General features: G+C 45.8%; 1 protein-coding gene across 28 annotated transcripts in view; it reads left to right on the plus strand.

Moving 5' to 3' along the window:
• NCOR2 (nuclear receptor corepressor 2) overlaps positions 1-20000 on the plus strand; it is a 309568-nt gene that overhangs the window by 98015 nt on the left and 191553 nt on the right. For 20 of the 28 annotated variants that reach the window (XM_070762127.1, XM_070762124.1, XM_070762131.1 and 17 more), the window contains exons 8-11: positions 3618-3670; positions 8858-8924; positions 13820-13992; positions 15826-15919. In XM_070762127.1, coding sequence (XP_070618228.1) covers positions 3618-3670; positions 8858-8924; positions 13820-13992; positions 15826-15919 — 387 coding nt within the window. The remainder of the gene's footprint in view (positions 1-3617; positions 3671-8857; positions 8925-13819; positions 13993-15825; positions 15920-20000) is intronic. The other 8 variants (XM_070762126.1, XM_070762128.1, XM_070762125.1 and 5 more) reach the window with 1 other exon arrangement.

Below are 20000 nucleotides of genomic sequence, written 5' to 3' on the forward strand. Positions count from 1 at the left end.
CCCCATCATCCCATCAGTTCTTTCACTTTATTTTCATTAATCATATTCATCTTTGTATTCATAATTTCAAACTGAATATGTTCCACCATGGACCAGCACCAATTTTGTATTGTCCATTTTGTTGCATCCTTCCAACCTGGGCACTTTCTATAGCTGCTTCTTTAATTTCTCTGAATCCACCCATATCACTTCTTATTACCAATGCTGCCATCTCCTTTGTAATCATCCATTTTATGTTTAACATCCTATTATCCATGCCAATAGGCTCTATTTAGAGGCTTCTCAAAGCAACTTTGGACAGGCGCTACTGGAAGATGGTTTAATTGATTTTCCTTAAGGTTGCCCAAGGCTGGAGGAAATAAGATAAAACTTCACAGACTCTTCCAACGATATCAGTTTTATGGTTTTGTGATAACGGAATATAGGGCAGACGGGTTCTTGGACTTTTGATCTCCGTAGTGTTTCGAAAATAGGTTCTCACACCTGGACGTCTGCATTCCATTTTCAGCCTTAGTTGATCCTGGGAGTCAGGATCAACTTCCTAGGTGACGTCTTTCCGAATTAAATCACGTTCTGCTGTGGTTTGTAGAGATTTTTTTAAAATAATCTTAGAAACATAGAAGATTGACGGCAGAAAAAGACCTCCTGGTCCATCTAATCTGCCCTTATACTATTTCCTGTATTTTATCTTAGGATGGATCTATGTTTATCCCAGGCAGGTTTAAATTCAGTGACTGTGGATTTACCAACCACGTCTGCTGGAAGTTTGTTCCAAGCATCTACTACTCTTTCAGTAAATTAATATTTTTTGACGTTGCTTCTGATCTTTCCCCCAACTAACCTCAGATGGTGCCCCCTTGTTCTTGTGTTCACTTTCCTATTAAAAACACTTCCCTCCTGAACCTTATTTAACCCTTGAACATATTGAAATGTTTCGATCATGTCCCTCCCTTTCCCTTCTGCCCTCCAGTCTATACAGATTGAGTTCATGAAGTCTTTCCTGATAGGTTTTATGCTTAAGACCTTCCACCATTTTTGTAGCCCGTCTTTGGACCTGTTCAATTTGATCCATACCTTTTTGTAGGTGAGGTCTTCAGAACTGAACACAGTATTCCAAATGTAGCCTCACCAGCGCTCTATAAAGTGGGATCACAATCTCCCTCTTCCTGCTTGTGATACCTCCAGCTATGCAGCCAAGCATTCTACTTGCTTTCCCTACCGTCTGACCTCACTGTTCACCCATTTTGAGACTGTCAGAAATCACTACCCCTAAATCCTTTATTGAATCTTTATTGAATATATAAATTAAAAAGACAACATAAAATGCACACTATGACAATGATCTCAATTAAAGAGAAAATAAAATAAAGATAAGTCGAAGAATAGAGAAAATAAAGTGAGAAATTAAAAGAAAAGAGGAGATTAGAGGGGAAAGGAGAGAAGAGTTATGTCATCTAGATCAGTGTTTCCCAACCTTTTTTGAGCTGCGGCACATTATTCATATTTTCAAAATCCTGGGGAACACTGAAGGGGGGGCGGGGGGGGGGGAAAGTTTGGACAAAAAAAATATCTCTTCCTCCATTTCACTATTCCTCCCTCTTTCTCTTCCTTCCTTCCCTTCTTTCTCTCTCTCCATCCCTCTTTCTTTCTTCCTTCCTCTATTTTTTGCTCTCTTTCTCTCTCCCTGCTTCCCTCCCTCTATGTCTTTCCCTCTCCCTCCTTCCCCCCTCTCTTTCTCTCTCTCTCTTGCTTTCTTTCCCTCTCTTTCTGTTGCTTTCTTTCTCTCTCATTCTCTCTTCCCTCCTTTTTCTCTCTCTCTCTTTCTCTCTCGTTCACCACGCCGGCAACAGAGAGAAAAAGAAAGAGAGAGAGAGAGAGACGGGGAGAGAATGGAGGGCGCCGTTGTCTTCGCCTCCGCCCGCCGGCTCTGCAGCTAAGAGGCAGCAGCCATCAGCCCCCTCGCCCTCCCAGACGTCCCCAGCACCCGGCCACGCGCCGCCTCCTGTTAGCCTGGCCGACTTTTCCCTGCTGCCGTTTTCTCTTCATGGCGCAAAGCCACACAGTCCCGGACTCCCGGATCGCTCGCTTCTCCGGCCAGCAAGCCGGCTGCCCGGAAAAGTATTGCACTTTTTCAATGCGCGGCGCTTTCCTTGGCAGATGGCTTTGCTGACCGGAGAAGCGAGCAATCCGGGAGTCCGGGACTGTGTGGCTTTGCGCCATGAAGAGAAAACGGCTCCAGCAGCAGGGAAAAGTCGGCCGTTTTCTCTTCATGGCGCAAAGCCACACAGTCCCGGACTCCCGGATTGCTCGCCCCAAGGCAGGAGGCGGCGGCGGAGGAGAGGGGGCAGATCGCGCCCCAAGGCAGAAGGTGGCGGCGGAGGAGAGGGGGCAGATCGCGCCCCAAGACAGGAGGCGGCGGTGGAGGAGAGTGGGCAGATCGGGCGGGCAATGGGGCAGGGGCGGCCGCGGCTCCCTTTACTCCTACTGCCGCACCTCCCCGCCCCTACCTCCTTTTTCCCGCCTTCCTTCTTTGGGGCCCAGCAGAAGAGCGCCAGAAACAGCGGCCTCGGGCACAGGCGGTCCGGCACCGGCAGCGTCCCGCCCAGCTGGAGCTTCCCTAGGAGCTTCGCGGCACACCGGTTGAGAAACGCTGATCTAGATGACATTTTGATCACAAACTACCTATATTTTCAATTTTTATGGTGTGTGTAAATTGCTTCTTGGTTTCAGTTAATTTTAATAGCATTCTTGTTCAGGTTTAGTGTTTATATATAGTCTTTAGATATTAATTGTAATTTGTCTAAATAAACAATATTTTGGGGTTTGGTTTATAGAGTTTGATGGACTCTTCAGTATGTCTCGGTCAATGACTTATGTAAATCAAGATATGAATTGTTTTTGTTTCCTGACTTATGTTGGTAATGAGTGAAGTTGTTGTTTAGTTTTCTTCCTTTTTAATGATATTTAAGTTTATTTTTTTGAGTTAACCATTGGTAACATTTTTCCCAGGCTTTGTAAAAATCCGATTCATCTCTGTTTTGAATCTCCATTGGCAATTTTGACATTTCTGCACATTCCACAATTTTTATTAGTAAATTTAGAGTAGTTGGTTTTTTTTCTTGTTTCCAGAACTGGGCATACAAAATTCTCGCTTAAAATGTGAAGAGTGATATACTGATCTTCTTTTTTAAGGTTTTGTCTAATGATTCCTAAGAGGAATAACTCCCGTTTAAGATGGATGGTCTGGGAAATAATTTGTTCTAAAATCTTCTTAATTTTTTGCAAATATTTTTTTGTGATATCAGTTTGCAGAGATTTTTTATTTCAGTGCAGTTTTAGTTCAGTTCTTCCTTTGAAAGAAATTTCTTAGCTCAACCCTGTTTTGGTCAAGGAAGATTGAAGAATGTAAGAGGAGGGGAAATCCAGAGAGAGAAAAAGAAAGAATGTGAAAGGCTGCAAACAAGGCAGTGAAGAGATTTGGATATTTGACCAAATTTGGAATATCAGGGACATCGCTCCTGGTTCTCTAAACCTGGAGACCTCCAAGCCGTCAACTTCTGAATGCCAGCGGGCTCCCATGCCCTCTTTCACACTTCAAATGTTCTTGTCTCTTTCAGCCCCTATACAACCAGCCTTCGGACACGAGGCAGTACCATGAAAACATTAAAATGTAAGTAGCCAGCAGCAAAATACTTCCCATCTTGGTACTTCATGACCTCTAGCTTTCGAAGGTCCAGCTGGGGACAGTGGCTCAACGTGTCAAAAATTGAAATGCTTTTTGACAGCTCCCTTCTTTATCTGTCGGTCTTTGTCCGCCCATCTGCCTATCCATTTATCTATATATCTTTCTATCCATATAGCTCTCAATCAATCTATTTATCTCTCTATTTCTTTCCCATCTATCTATATCTACCTCTCTATCTATACATCTATTTATTTCTTTATTTCTCTCACTATTTTTGTCTGTCTATCCTACATCCATCCCCCTCTCGCCACCTCTCTCTCTCTCCATCCACCTATCTGCTTATCTCTCTAATTCTATCCATCTGTCTATATCTACCTACATGTCTATACCTCTACATCCACCCACCCATCCATCGTTCTATATTCTATGTACTGGCTGTCTATATCCATCCATTTATAAAATAGAATATAATTATTTATTGGCCAAGTGTGATTGCACACACAAAAAATTTGTCTTTGGTGCAGGTGCTCTCAGAGTACATAAAAGAAAAGGATACATTTGTCAAGAATCATGAGGTACAGCACTTAATGATTGTCATAGGGGTCAAATAAGCAATGAGGAAACAGACAATATTAAATCTTCAATCTTAAATCTAAAAATCTTAAGGATACAAGCAACAAGTTTCAGCCACACAGTCATATGTTGGAGGAAATGGGTGATAGGAATGATGAGAAAAAACTAGTAGTAATAGTAGTGCGGACTTAATAAATAGTTTGACAGTGTTGAGGGAAGTATTTGTTTAGCAGAGTGAGGGCATTCGGGAAAAACTGTTCTTGTGTCTCATTGTCTTAGTGTGCAGTGCTCTGTAGCGCCGTTTTGAGGGTAGGAGTTGAAACAATTTGTGTCCAGGATGCGAGGGGTCAGTAAATATTTTCACCACCCTCTTTTTGACTCGTGCAGTCTACAGGTCCTCAATGGAAGGCAGGTTGGCAGCCATTGTTTTTTCTGCAGTTCTGATTCACCTCTGAAGTCTGTGTCTGTCTTGTTGGGTTGCAGAACCAAACCAGACAGTTATAGAGGTGCAGATGGCAGACTCAATGATTCCTCTATAGAACTGTATCAGCAGCTCCTTGGGCAGTTTGAGCTTGGGCAGCTTTATCTCCCTTTCTCTCTATTTCTATCCATTTATATCTATATATCCATCCATCCATCTTTTTATATTCTATACATCATCTGTCTTGCTTGTCTGTCTCTTCTATCTGCCTGCCTGCCTGCCTGCCTATTTATCTATCTATAATCTATCTGTCTCCATCCACCTATCCACTTGTCTCTCTAATTCTATCTAGCGATATCTACCTATATATATCTCTATATCCATTCATCCATCTATATTTTATATATTGTCTGTCTGTCTATTCCATCCATTTATCCTCTTTTCTCTCCATTTCTATCCATTGATCTGTATCTATGCACATCCATCTGTCTTTCTATATATATATTGTCTGTCTGTCTACATGCTCTCCCACTCATCCATCCATCCGTCTTTCTGTCTCCATCCATTTATCCCCTTACCTCTCCATTACTGTTGATTTATCTATAACTCCATCCATCCATCCAGCTGCCTGCCTGCCTCTGTCTGTCTGTCTCTTCCTTCCTTCCTTCCTTCCTTCCTTCCTTCCTTCCTTCCTTCCTTCCTTCCTTCCTTCCTTCCTTCCTCCCCTCCTTCCTTCCTTCCTCCCCTCCCTCCTCCCCTCCCTCCCTCCTTCTATCCATCCTTCCATCCATCCTTCCTTCTACCTATCCACCCAGCACTGTGTGTTCTTTTGTGTGTGTTTAATTTAGGGCAGAAGTCATGTATTCCGGTAATCCCCTACCTTGTGGCTTGAAAGCGTCTAATTTCCCTTCTCTTGGCCTGGCATCCCCTGCTAGTGATGTTTGCTGCCAGGGAGCCGGGCCAATTCCCTGCCTTGGTTTTCCCCGAGGGCTGCATGCAAACACTGTGTGCTTCCTTCCTCCAAGAGTGTGTGTGTGTGTTTTTTTCTCTCTAGCTCCTCCGCTGCATCAGCCGACCTGTGTTTGCCTCAGCTCTGCCCCTGGGAAAGAGGCACGTGATGCTTGCAGGAGCTGGCCCGGCTTAACCTCTCCACAAACAGCTTCCTACGTCTTAGACGAGCTGCACATTTGCGCGGAGAAAGAGCCCCGCACTCTGTGGCACACGCTCGAGGTTCTCACGGGCCATTCCCAGGAGCTCTGCAGAGGGAGCTGCAGGGCTTGGAAAAGAGGGAAGGGGCCAAAGAGCATCCAGAACACCTAGCACACCGCTCCCTGAATTTCGTTTATTTTTTGCTGACTTTTCAAATGCAGAGGGGTTCGTTTGCACACAAATGTCAGATTCAGCTGCCTTCCCCCCCCCCCCAACTTTTAAAGACTGCTTGGTGAAGTTAGGAGATCCTTGGCAACTTCCAGACCAGGGGGTCTCAGCCTTGTTAACTTTAAGATAGATGGACTTCAACTCCCAGAGTTCCCCAGTCAACTTTCTATATGACTAGCGGACTTCAACTCCCAGAATTCCCTAGCCAGCTTGCTTTACAACAGGTGGACTTCAACTCCCAGAATTCCCCAGCCAATGGTCTATAAAGCTAATGGACTTCAACTCCCAGAATTCCCTAGCCAGCATTCTGGCTGGGGAATCCCTGGGATCTGAAGTCCACACATCTTAAAATTTGCGAAAGTTCTGAAACAGCATTCCAGATGCTTTCTCTTTCTTTGTCTTCAGAGAAGTTTTGTTTTCTCCCAGATGCCTCCATCCCCCCAAAAATGGACTCACAACTCCTCATTAGCCACTTTAAAACTTATCCTTCATTGTCCTGAGTTTGAAAAGACCCCAACTATCCCTCTGCCAGGGGTTTAAGCCTTTGGTGGTGGTGTTTTGATCCCATCACAAAATCTAGAAACAAGGAGGTTGGCTTCTACAGGAATGGATTCATCTCTGAACATCAGGTTTTAATTCTCAGCTGATTGGAGGGTTTTTTTTTTTTCTCTCTCTCTCTTTTTAAATTACCCACTGCAAAGCAGGTTGTTGCCTTAAATTTCAATAGGAGTTTATTCCATGATTCTTCTGCATCTCGGCACAATAGAGAGGTTTTTTTTTTTCTTGTCCGCTTTTTAACCTTTGTTTGCAAAATTGGCTGCTGATGTTTGTTATTAAGGGCTATTGGGTGTTGAAAAGAAGGTAGCTGCCACCTGCTGAATGCTGCTTTAGAAATGAAATTTGATTTTTTTTTTTTACAGCTGAGTTCTTTTTTATTCCCCTCAGCCAAAGAGGAATTCAGCTTCTCTGGTTTTCTTTTTAGAAACGATTAGCTTCTGCCTCTGCTGCTCGATCCAAGAAGCGGCTTTATTTTATTCATTTTCTTTCAAAAAGAGCAAAACGGGATGTTCCTGTTTTTACAAATGCAGATGTTTTCAATCCAGGGTGCCCAAGTAGCAGGTTGGATTTTTTCCCCCCTATGGCAAACAGATGTTGCTTTTCCTGCCAAGGGAAAACGATACTTAAAATTATGTTTGCAGGCATCTCCTTCGTTCCCGAATTGGCCACGGTGATGCCTTACATTGGGCCATAAACAACATTACATTTGAAAGACGACAAGAATAGAAGCTTTGCGGGTGCTGTGTGAATGAAATTGCAAGGTTGAAAATGGCTGAACTAAACTGGTTGTGTGAATACAACCAAGGGTGAGCCTAATCAGAGTTTATCAGGGAGGCCCCAAAAGCTAGGCGAATTCTAGTTCTACCTTAGGGATGAAAGCTGGCTGGGCTATTTTGGACCAATCCCCAGGAGACAGTGAGTTCTAGTCCTGAGGCTAGAAAGCTGGCTGGGCTATTTTGGGCCAATCCCCAGGAGACGGTGAGTTCTAGTCCTGCCTTAGGCTTGAAAGCTGGCTGGGTGACTTTGGGCCAATCCCCAGGAGACGGTGAGTTCTAGTCCTGCCTTAGGCTAGAAAGCTGGCTGGGTGATGATGGGCCAATCCCCAGGAGACGGTGAGTTCTAGTCCCGCCTTAGGCATGAAAGCTGGCTGGGTGATGATGGGCCAATCACCAGGAGACAGTGAGTTCTAGTCCTGCCTTAGGCTTGAAAGCTGGCTGGGTGATGATGGGCCAATCCCCAGGAGACAGTGAGTTCTAGTCCTGCCTTAGGCTTGAAAGCTGGCTGGGTGAGTTTGGGCCAATCCCCAGGAGACAGTGAGTTCTAGTCCTGCCTTAAAGCATGAAAGCTGGCTGGGTCATGATGGGCCAATCCCCAGGAGACAGTGAGTTCTAGTCCTGCCTTAGGCTTGAAAGCTGGCTGGGTGAGTTTGGGCCAATCCCCAGGAGACAGTGAGTTCTAGTCCTGCCTTAAAGCATGAAAGCTGGCTGGGTCATGATGGGCCAATCCCCAGGAGACAGTGAGTTCTAGTCCTGCCTTAGGCTTGAAAGCTGGCTGGGTGATGATGGGCCAATCACCAGGAGACAGTGAGTTCTAGTCCCGCCTTAGGCATGAAAGCTGGCTGGGTGAGTTTGGGCCAATCACTAGGAGACAGTGAGTTCTAGTCCTGCCTTAGGCTTGAAAGCTGGCTGGGTGATGATGGGCCAATCACCAGGAGACAGTGAGTTCTAGTCCCGCCTTAGGCATGAAAGCTGGCTGGGTGAGTTTGGGCCAATCACTAGGAGACAGTGAGTTCTAGTCCTGCCTTAGGCTTGAAAGCTGGCTGGGTGAGTTTGGGCCAATCACCAGGAGACAGTGAGTTCTAGTCCTGCCTTAAAGCATGAAAGCTGGCTGGGTGATGATGGGCCAATTACTAGGAGGTGGTGAGTTCTAGTCCTGCCTTAGGCATGAAAGCCAGCTGGGTGACTCTGGGCCAATCCTTCCCTCTCAGCTCAATCCACCTTGCAGGATAGATGTTGCAGGAAAATAGGAGGAGGAAGGAATAGGTATGCTCACAGCCTTGAGGTTAAAATAATAAAACTGAAATAAATAATAAAGTAAAAAACAAACAAACAACAACAAGACTTGATGGCATGACAGAGCATTGCAGCTGCTGATGTTATTTCATTGCTGCTGGCAATTCGGAGTGTGGGGGATAAATAAATTGCTCTTCCTGGTCCCAACTGTAGTTTTCATGTCTTTTGCAGAAATCAGGCAATGCGGAAGAAGCTAATCTTATACTTCAAGAGGAGGAATCATGCTCGTAAACAGTGGGTGAGGAATATTTTGCTTCCTTTGGTGAAACCCCCCAAATGGGGTTCCGTGTTCTTGTCATCCTTCGCATTGCAGGCAGGCTGCAAGCAAGCAACTGTTCAGAGATATTCAGGGCAACAAGTAACGGATGGAAGCTTATCCAGGCGAAAGATCCAACCCTAGAATTAAGGAGAAATTCCCTGACAGTGAGGAACGATCAGTGGAATGACTTGCCACAAGAAGTGGTGGATGCTCCAACCCTGGAGGCTTTTAGGAAAAGATTGGACAGCCATTGGTCTGGAATGGGACTGCGTCTTCTATTTGAGAAGGGGGTTGCATTAAAAGACCTCCAATTTGCAGATTTACAGAGTTGGGAGGGACCTTGTGGGTCATCTAGACCAGTGTTTCCCAACCTTGGCAATTTGAAGATATTTGGACTTCAACTCCCAGAATTCCCCAGCCAGCGAATGCTGGCTGGGGAATTCTGGGAGTAGAAGTACAGATATCTTCAAGTTGCCAAGGTTGGGAAACACTGATCTAGACCAACCGCCTTGCCCAAGCAGGAGACCCTACACCATTTCTGGCAGATGGCACCTCAGTCTTATCTTGAAAGCCTCCAATGATGAAGCTCCCACCACTTCCGAAGGCAACTTCTGTTCCATGGGTTGATTGTTCTCACTGTCAGAAAGTTCCTCCTCATTTCCAGGTTGAAACCTTGTTCAGATTCCACCCATTATTCCTTGTCTGGCCTTCAGGTGCTTTGGAGAATAGCTTGACCTCCTCCTCTCTGTGCCAGCCCCTCAAATATTGGAAGATTGCTATCATGTCTCCCCTGGTCCTTCTCTTCACTGGACTAGCCATGCCCAGTTCTTGTAATTGTTCTTCATATGTTTTAGCCTCCAGGCCTTTGATCATCTTAGATAGATTCATATTAACAGAGCTGAAAGGGACCTTGTAGGTCATCTAGTCCAGCCCCACGCACAAGCAGGGGACCCCACTTCATCATTTCTGACAGATGGCAGTCCAGTCTCTTCTTGAAAGCTATCTTCCAGTGATGAAGCTCCCACAACTTCTGAAGGCAACGTCTGTTCCATGGGTTGATTGTTCTCACTATTAGAAAATTCCTCCTTTGTTCTAGGTTGAATCTCTCCTTGATTAGTTTCCATCCATTATTTCTTGTCTGGCCTTCTGGTGCCTTGGAAAACAGCCTGACCCCCTCCTCTCTGTGGCAGCCCCTCAAGTACTGGAAGTCTGCCATCTTGTCTCCCCTGGTGCATCCAACTCTTTTATTCTGCGTTCTGTATTCTATTCTGGACAAAAAGTATTGAATGGAAACTCACCAAGGAGAGATCCAACCTAGAATTGAGGAGAATTTTCCTCACAATGAGCGCCTTTAATCCGTGGAACGGCTTCCTTTCAGAAGTTTGTGGGTGCTGGAGGTTTTTAAAAAGAGATTGGACATCCATTTGTCCAGAACAGTATAAGGCAGTGATGGCAGATCTTTTCAAAAGGGGTGTGAATAATGATGATGATGATGATGATGATGATGGTGATGATAATAGTAGTAGTAGTAGTAATAATAGTAGTAGTAGTAGTAATGATAATAATAGTAATAATAATAATAATAATAGTAGTAGTAGTAATAATAATAATAATAATAATAATAACAACAACTTATTAATTAATTTATTAATAATAATTTATTAGATTTGTATGCCGCCCCTCTCCGAAGACTCGGGGTGGCTTACAACCATAACAAGGTAACAAATCTAATACATTAAAAGAAATCTAAAACCCATTATTTAAAAAACATACAATACACTCATACCATACAATAATAATAATAATAATAATAATAATAATAATAATAATAATTATTTATTAGATTTGTATGCCGCCCATGTCCGAAGACTCGGGGCGGCTCACAACAATAATAAAAGACAATATAACAGTGAAGAAATCTAATATTAAAAGAAAAAGATATATAAAACCCCAGCAATTAAAACCATAAAACACATACATACCAAACATAAAATATAAAATCCTGGGGGAAATGTCTCAGTTCCCCCATGCCTGGCGATATTTATTTATTTATTTATTAGATTTGTATGCCGCCCCTTTCCGTAGACTCGGAAGGTAGGTCTTGAGTAATTTGCGAAAGACAAGGAGGGTGGGGTCCGTTCTAATCTCTGGGGGGAGTTGATGCCAGAGGGCCGGGGCCACCACAGAGAAGGCTCTTCCCCTGGGACCCGCCAAACGACATTGCTTGGTCGACGGGACCCGGAGAAGGCCAACTCTGTGGGACCTTATTTATATTATTTGGGTGTGTTAGCATGCGTGCACATGGCCACACCCCTTCCCTCCCTCCCCACATATTTATTTATTTATTTATTTGATTTTTATGCCACCCTTCTCTTTAGACTCAGGGCGGCTTACAACATGTTAGCAATAGCACTTTCTAACAGATCCAGCCTATTGCCCCCACAATCTGGGTCCTCATTTTACCTACCTTGGAAGGATGGAAGGCTGAGTCAACCTTGAGCCGGTGCTGAGATTTGAACAGCTGACCTTCAGATCTACAGTCAGCTTCAGTACACCCCCCCGCTGCCCCCACCCCCCACGCAATGCACACAGGCCTTTCTGAAGCCTGGTAGATGAAAAAAGTGCCCAAATGGGCAAACCGGAAGTTCGGAAAATGCACTTCCGGTTTGCCTATTGTGTTGTTCTTTTACACTCCAATTTAATGCCAGAGCCATCCTGGCGCCTACACTGGGAAATCAGAAGTGTTATTTGCCGGTTCCCCGAACTACTCAAAATTTCCGCTACTGGCTCTCCAGAGCCTGTCGGAACCTGCTGGATTTCACCCCGGCACCTGGATTTTTATTAATTCATTTTATTTTTTTATTAATTCGACTTCTACGCTGCCCAATCCCGAAGAACTCAGGGCGGCCTTCCCACAGAATGAAATGACAAAAACAATGAAAAGAAGTCAAATATAAAAACTGAACGATTAAATCTTAATAAAAAACCATAATAACTAACCCGTCAACTTGCATACACAACATTCATGCAATATGGCCATGATAGTTGTTGAATTCATGGGCCCCAGGCCTGCCGCCAAAGCCAGGTCTTAGTGGCTTTACCAAAAGCCAATAGGGTGGGAGCAGTACGGACCTCGGGGCTGGTGGCAACAGAGAAGGCCCTCCCCCGCGGCCCCACCAACCTGCATTGCTTGATCGACAGGAGCTGGAGGAGGCCAACTATGTGTGTTCTTATATGTCTCTAGGAGGTATGTGGCAGGAGACGGTCCCGTCAAACTTGCCCATAACATTAGCTATGGGTGTGCCCAAACCCGGGTGAACCCGTAGACACATTTATAGAAAAGCCCAACCTTCCTGTCAGGTCGCAGGTCTATTTTTATTGAGGGATTGCACCCAAGATTGCACCGTAAATGAAACGGCAGCACTCCATCTATTGATATTTCTGCTTTCCTTTCCTTGGTGTGTACGCCTCATTGTGTTGTGTGATTTTCAATGGCCTTGTGTTTTAAGACCGGAAAACCAATAGCTTCACTGGCTATCAGCTTTCCAGTCTTGGTCACACGCCAAGTCTCCCTGGGAAATCCTCCTTCTTACAAAAGGAAGTGTCTTAGCTGGCTCATGCAGAATTCGGATTCTTGTGGAACTGAATCCACCCTAAAACCATGATTTATTGATTCAATCAGAATGGGGCCAGGTCAGGGGTGGCTTCTAACTTACCTCGTTGCTGGTTCGGTTCCTCCCATGTCATGTGGCTGCGTGTGCATGCGTAGTGCCAATAATAATGATAATGATAATGATAATGATAATATAACAACAATAACAACAACAACAACAAACAAAACAACAACAACAACAACAATAATAATAATAATAATAAAATAAAAAATACGAACATCTGAAAATCGAGCTGCAACGACTCTGGCCTAAGCCAGTGAAAGTGGTCCCAGTGGTCCTTGGCACGCTGGGCGCAGTGCAAAAGGATCTCAGTGGACATTTGAAAACCATCGGAATTGACAAAATCTCCATCTGTCAATTGCAAAAGGCCGCTTTACTAGCATCTGCACACATAATTCACCCCTACATCACGCAGTTCTAGGTGCTTGGGAAGCGCCCGACTGGTGATGAAATACGAAATCCAGCATAGTGATCTCGTTTGTTGTGTTGTATTGTTGAAATAATAATGATAATGATGATGATGATGATAATAATAATAATAACAACAACAACAACAACAACAATAATAATAATTTGAAAACCATCGTAGTGATCTCGTTTGCTGTGTTGTATTGTTGAAATAATGATAATGATAGTAGTAGTAGTAGTAGTAGTAGTAGTAGTAGTAACAATATTTTAAAAGACAAAAACTACCGGAAACTCAGCTTCTGCACATGCTCAGAAGAAAAAATAATTTAAAAAAATTCAAAAAAAAAGGAGCCAAAAATAAGATGGTGACTCCATGCACAGTGCCAGAAACTCAGCTTCTGCACCTGCTGAGAAGAAATACATTTAAAAACAATTTTAAAAAAATTAAAAAGATGGCACCCATGGACCATCACTGACCAAATTGGTTCCATGACATCATTGTGACGTCACCAGTGGGTCACTACCAGCTTGGGTGAACCGGGAGGATCCCACCTCTGGGCCAGGTTCATGCTAAGCTGTACACTGTGGTTGTCAATCTGCAGTAGCCCTCCTGGATGAAATGGGGAGGTTGCAGGTTGAATGAATTCAAAAGTTCGTGCTCCTCCACCAGGTGTTTCAGAAGGTATAACCTGGACCTGAAAACCCCAGTAGCTGGCAGGTTCAAAATGAATTTGGGGTGTGGGAGTCCCCCGTCCCCATTCTATGACTTCTTCTCTTTCTCTGTCTCTTCAGGAGCAGAAGTTCTGCCAGCGGTATGACCAGCTGATGGAAGCTTGGGAGAAAAAGGTGGAACGCATTGAAAATAACCCCCGGCGTCGAGCCAAAGAGACCAGAGTCCGCGAATATTATGAGAAACAATTCCCCGAGATCAGAAAGCACCGGGAACTTCAGGAACGAATGCAAAGGTCAGCGGGTGCTCCAGTTAGGATCTCTAAGGCAGGACACAGGGTGTCCAGCAAACCTGGAAAACAGGGAAATCGGGATTTTTCAGGGAAATTGGCGGTTTGGGAAATATCAGGGAATTATCAGGGAATTCATGAAAAAAACAGAATAAATCGGGGGGGGGGGGGACCCAAACTGTATTAAAATGTTTAAAAGTCAGGGAAAAATCATGTAAAAGAAAAAAACACGGATCGCGCTGCCTGGCAGAGTCAAGCAAAAATGAGCATAACTGTCCAACAACTTGCTTCCTCAGCTACCAATATTTCTCCACAGCTTAGCCGTTTGGTATGACCTCATCTTCGACTGCGCCTTAACTAGATCGCAAGTTACAGGGAAATGTCAAGGAAATATCAGGGAATTTCAAAATTCTTTTTCCCTGGACACCCTGAAGTTGTGGCAGGAGATTTTGATTCTGGAGGTTGTTTCCACCTGCCCTGTAAGAAAACCTTTGATCCTTTTCTGGGACCCAAATCCACCCCAATCTAGTTTACAATCCTCTCTACTGTCAACTAGGAGTTTTGAAAAGAGAAGGTAGGACCATCTCAAACCATCTCAGTTGATTTTACAGAGTACTGCCACATAAATTACAAAACCTGTGCTGTCACCAGAGGTGGGCTGCTAAGGTGGAACGGTGATGTGTGCTCACCCCCATGGATCTGAGTGCTGGCGGAGTCCAGTGCAATTATGCTACTGCACCTGGGCAGGTAGCAAAATTGCGCACGGGCACTAAGCCAGGTCTTAGTGGCCTTACGAAAAGCCAATAGGGTGGGAGCAGTAGGGACCTCGGGGGGGGGGGAGTGGATTCCATAGAGCCGGGCGGCCACAGAGAAGGCCCTCCCCTCCAGCCCCACTAACCTGCATTGGTTAGTCGACGGGACCTGGTAGAGGCCAACTCTGTGTGTTCTTATAGGTCTCTGGGACGTATGTGGTAGGAGCCAAGGAGCCAATGCAGCTCATGGAGTGTTCGTATGACATGAGTGTACACCCATAACAGCTCACACAGCTGCCTTTTGGACCGGTTGTAGTCTCAGAATATTTTTCAAGGGTAGCCCCATGTAGAGCACATTGCAATAGCCGAGACGTGAGGTGATAAGGGCATGAGTGAGAGCAGAGATTCCTAATCCAAGTAGGGCCGCAACTGGTGCACAAGACAAACCTGTGAAAAGGCCCCCCTAGCCACAGCTGAGAGATTGTGATCTAGCCTCAGCTGTGGATCTAGGAGGACACCCAAGTTGCGGACCCACTCTGCGGGGGTTAATATCTCCCCTTCCAGACCCAAAGATGGACGGATCAAACTATCCTTTGGAGGCAATGCCCACAGCCATTCAGTCTTGTCTGGGTTGAGTTTGAGTCTGTTGACACCCATCCCAGACCCTCACATCCTCCACATCGCATCCACGATCGTCACATGCCAAAACCATGTCCATAACAGGGTACCCGTGTGACCACACCCATAATGCATGTGTGACACTCCCCCCTGTTCCCCTCCCCCCCCACGTGTGTGCAAGGGAACGGGGCTCGCATGGGAGTGTCGCACGTGCATTGCGTTATGGCGCATGACATTATTCAGCAGGTGACAATGAAAAAAAAGGTTTGCCATCCCTGCCCTCCAAGGTCTGACTTTGACTCATTGGGTCCTGCCCCGACCAACCCCCCCCCTGGTCCCTTTCCTCCCCTCCTCTTTTCCCAGCACTGATCTCTCGTCCTCTTTCTCGGCCCCAGCGGTTGTCGGCCTCGGCTGGGGAGAAAGAGACATTCCCTCTTTCAGCCTTTCTCTCTCTCTCCCCGTTTCTCAGCAGGGGAGGACAAAGAGGCAGCGGGTTCTCCATGTCGGCTGCGCGCAGCGAACACGAGGTGTCTGAGATTATTGACGGGCTCTCGGAGCAAGAGGTGAGGCCGGGTCAGCAGTTTTCCTCTGGTTCAAGCACATCCCTCCTTCTCTCGGCTCTCCTCCCTTCCTCTGGAGAAGGGTTGGCTCCCCAACAGATCGGAAGATGGGAGCTGGTGGCTCAAGCCGCGCTGGCGCAGTGCTCAGAGTGCAGTTCGGCAGGCTACTTCTTGTAATCACCGGATGCCAGCAGTTTGGCAGATCGAATCTAATCAGGCTCAAGGTTGACTCAGCCTCTCATCCTTCTGAGGTGGGTGTAGTGAGGACCCAGATAGGCTGATTGTGTAAACCACTTAGAGCAGTGTTTCCCAACCTTGGCAACTTGGAGATATTTGGACTTCAACTCCCAGAATTCCCCAGCCAGCATTCACTGGCTGGGGAATTCTGGGAGTTGAAGTCCAAATATCTCCAAGTTGCCAAGGTTGGGAAACACTGGCTTAAAGGGCTGTCAAAGCACTGTGAAGCGGTATATAAATCAAAGTGCTGTTGCCAAATTGCCTTATTATTTATTATTTATTTTATTTTACTGGATTTATATGCCGCCCCTCTCTGATGACTCGGGGTGGCTTGCAACACATAAAAAAGAAGAACAATACAATATAATCATCTAAATCCAATTAATTAAAAAAAACTAAATGTACTAGTCTACAAAACCCAGTATTATTAATAAAAAAACAATGATACCCAAGCAAACAACAACCATACGTAACATTTGTCGGCCGGAGGTAGAGTCTAATCACCCCAAGACTCTTGCGGAAGGTGAGGAGGGTGGGGGCAGTGCAAATCTTGGGGGGGGGGTCTGATTCCATAGGTCCGGGGCCCCTACAGAGAAGGCTCTTCTCCTTGGACTCACGACATTGTCTGGTTGACGGAACCTGGAGAAGGTCAATTCTGTGGGACCTGACCAGTCACTGGGACTCATGCGGCAATAGGCAGTCCCGCAGGTATTCTGGCCTGATGCCATGTAGGGCTTTGTAGGTCATTACCAACCCTTTAAATTGCATCCGGAAACCAATCAGCAACCAATGCAGTCCACGGAGTGTTGGAGAGACATGGGCATGTCTGGGGAGGCCCATGACCACTCACACGGCTGCGTTTTGCATAATTTGTATTTTTTGAACGCTCTTCAAAGGTAGCTCCATGTAGAGAACATTGCCTTAACTTCAGCCCCACCGATCCTGCCTGGTGCTGAGGGGAAGCTGATCTCTAGATGGGTTGGATCAAGAGCTTCTCCTGCACTGCCCTTTGGGCGCTCTTATCTCCTGCTTTGGACACCTTATCAGCACTAGCAATAACACTTAGGCTTGTATACTGCTTCACAGTGTTTTACAGCCTGCTCTGAGAGGTTTTGCAGAGTTAGCCTATTGCCCCCAACAATCTGTTTCCTCATTTTACTGATCTTGACTTCGGAGGGATGGAAGGCTGAGACAACCTTGAGCTGGTCAGGATTGAACTCCTGGCAGCCAGCAGAATTAGCTTGCAATATTGTCTTCTAACCACTACACACCATGGGTGGATGGGTGGGTGGATGGGTAGGTCAGCGAGTGAGTTGGACGGACGGACGGAAGGAAGGAAGGAAGGAATAAATACCACTAGCACTTAGACTTATATTCAGCTTTACAGTGCTTTACAACCCTCTCTAAGTGGTTTTTCAGAGCTAGCATATTGCCCCCAACCGTCTGGTCTGAGTCAATCTTCAGCTGGTCAGGATTGAACTACTGGCAGCCAGCAGAATTAGCCTGCAATGCTGCCTTCTAACCGCTGCACACGATGGAGGGATGGAGGGAGGGTCAATCTTGAGCCTGGTGAGATTCGACCTACAAAATTGCAGGCAGCTGGCAGGCAGCAGAGGTAGCCTGCAGTACCCCATTCTAACCACTGCGCAACCATGGCTCACCACCACCCAAGAGCATTCCATGGGCATCACCCCTCTGATTTAGCTTTTTGGAACACCTCACCATTCATTTGCCAGTTGGCCTTTGTAAAGATGGAGGCCTGGAGCCAGCTGGATTCTCCCAACCTAGGGAAAACTCAGGTGGAGCTGTGTTCATTTCCTGTTTCAATATGGGTTGTTGGCAGTAATCAACATTTGGCTGGATCGAGCCAAAGGCCTGTCAAATCCAGCCCACCTTTGTTCTTTTATGAGTAGCCAGATGTTTTCAAGAAGTCCGCCAGCAGGAAAGAAGCCTCTGTGATCCTCTCCTTTGCCAGAGTCCACAGTTCTCCGAGGGGGATTTCCTCAGTATCTGGAGAGTCCCATCACTCTTACATCATTATAGATTAACAGAGTTGGAGGGGACCTTGTAGGTCATCTACAAGAGACAGTACACCATTTCTGACAAATTGCAGTCTAGTCTCTTCTTGAAAGCCTCCAATACATAACATAAACAAAGAAGGTCATGTTCAAGCCCCTTCTCATCAAGTACTGGACTTCCTAAAAAATGGAACCTTTGAGAAGTTCACAAGCTTCGACCGAAACACTTCAGCTGTTCCCCCCATTGTTTATCCCTTCCAGAAAAATCACATTCTGGAATAGTCTATCTCTGACCATGGAGGTTCCACATAAGTGACATTGGGATCATTTATTGCCTTGCCAGCATTTCTGTAGGGTACTCAATAAAACCAACATTAAAAACAGAAATTCACCCTTCGTTCTCCATCGGTCCCAGCAGGACCTCATGGTTTTATGAAATGAAGCCTGATTGTTTTGTTTTTTTTAAAGCTGGGCTTAAACCAGCGGTTCTCAACCTGTGGCTCACGACCCCTTTGGAGGTCGAGCGACCCTTTCACAGGAGTCACCTAAGACCATCGGAACACACATATTTCTGATGGTTCCTGAGACAATGCTCCTCTATCCATCTCCAGGTGAGTCCACATGCAAATAGACAACTGCAAAAAAAAATAAATCTGTATCATGGGAACATCTGAGCATACACAGAAGCTGAATTTCAGGCGCTGTGCATGTGTCACCATTTTGATTTTGGCTTTTACTTTTTTTGCAATTATTTTAAAAAAATTCAGCACCATAGAAGCATGCCCAACTGTCATAACGGGCGCGCCCAACTGTCATAAAAGACATCCCCAACTGTCATAACGGTCTTCCCCAACTGTCATAATGGTCGTTCCCAACTGTCATAACGGATATCCCCAAGTGTCATAACGGTCGCCCCCAAATGTCATAACGGTTGTCCACAATGGTCGCCCCCAACTGTCATAACGGTCTTCCCCAACTGTCACAACAGTTGTCCCCAACTGTCATAATGGTCTTCCCCAACTGTCATAACGGTCTTCCCCAACTGTCATAACGGTCGTCCCCAACGGTCATAACGGTCGTCCCCAACGATCATAATGGGCACCCCCAACTGTCATAACGGTCGCCCCCAACTGTCATAACTGTCATCCCCAACTGTCATAACGGTCGCCCCCAACTGTCATAATGGTCATCCCCAACTGAAATAACGGTCGCCCCCAACTGTCATATCGGTCGTCCCCAACTGTCATAACAGGTGCCCCCAACTGTCATAACGACCATAACGGTCATTTCCAACTGTCATTACGGTCATCCGCAACTGTCATAACGGTCATCCCCAACTGTCATAACGGGCGCCCCCAAGTGTCATAACGGTCATTCCCAACTGTCATAACAGTCGTCCCCAACTATCATAACGGTCGTCCCCAACTGTCATAACGGTCGTCCCCAACTGTCATAACGGTCATTCCCAACTGTCATAACAGTCGTCCCCAACGGTCATAACGATTGTCCCCAACTGTCATAACGATTGTCCCCAACTGTCATAATGGTCTTCCCCAACTGTCATAACGGTCATCCCCAACTGTCATAACGGTCGTCCCCAACTGTCATAACGGTCATCCCCAACTGTCATAACGGTGTCAAAACGATCTTCCCCAACAGTCATAACGGTCATCCCCAACTGTCATAACGGGCGCCCCCAAGTGTCATAACGGTCATAACGGTCATTCCCAACTGTCATAACAGTCGTCCCCAACTATCATAACGGTCGTCCCCAACTGTCATAACGGTCGTCCCCAACTGTCATAATGGTCATTCCCAACTGTCATAAC

The sequence above is a fragment of the Erythrolamprus reginae genome, chromosome 10 (genome assembly GCF_031021105.1).
Source record: "Erythrolamprus reginae isolate rEryReg1 chromosome 10, rEryReg1.hap1, whole genome shotgun sequence".
Classification (NCBI taxonomy): domain Eukaryota; kingdom Metazoa; phylum Chordata; class Lepidosauria; order Squamata; family Dipsadidae; genus Erythrolamprus; species Erythrolamprus reginae.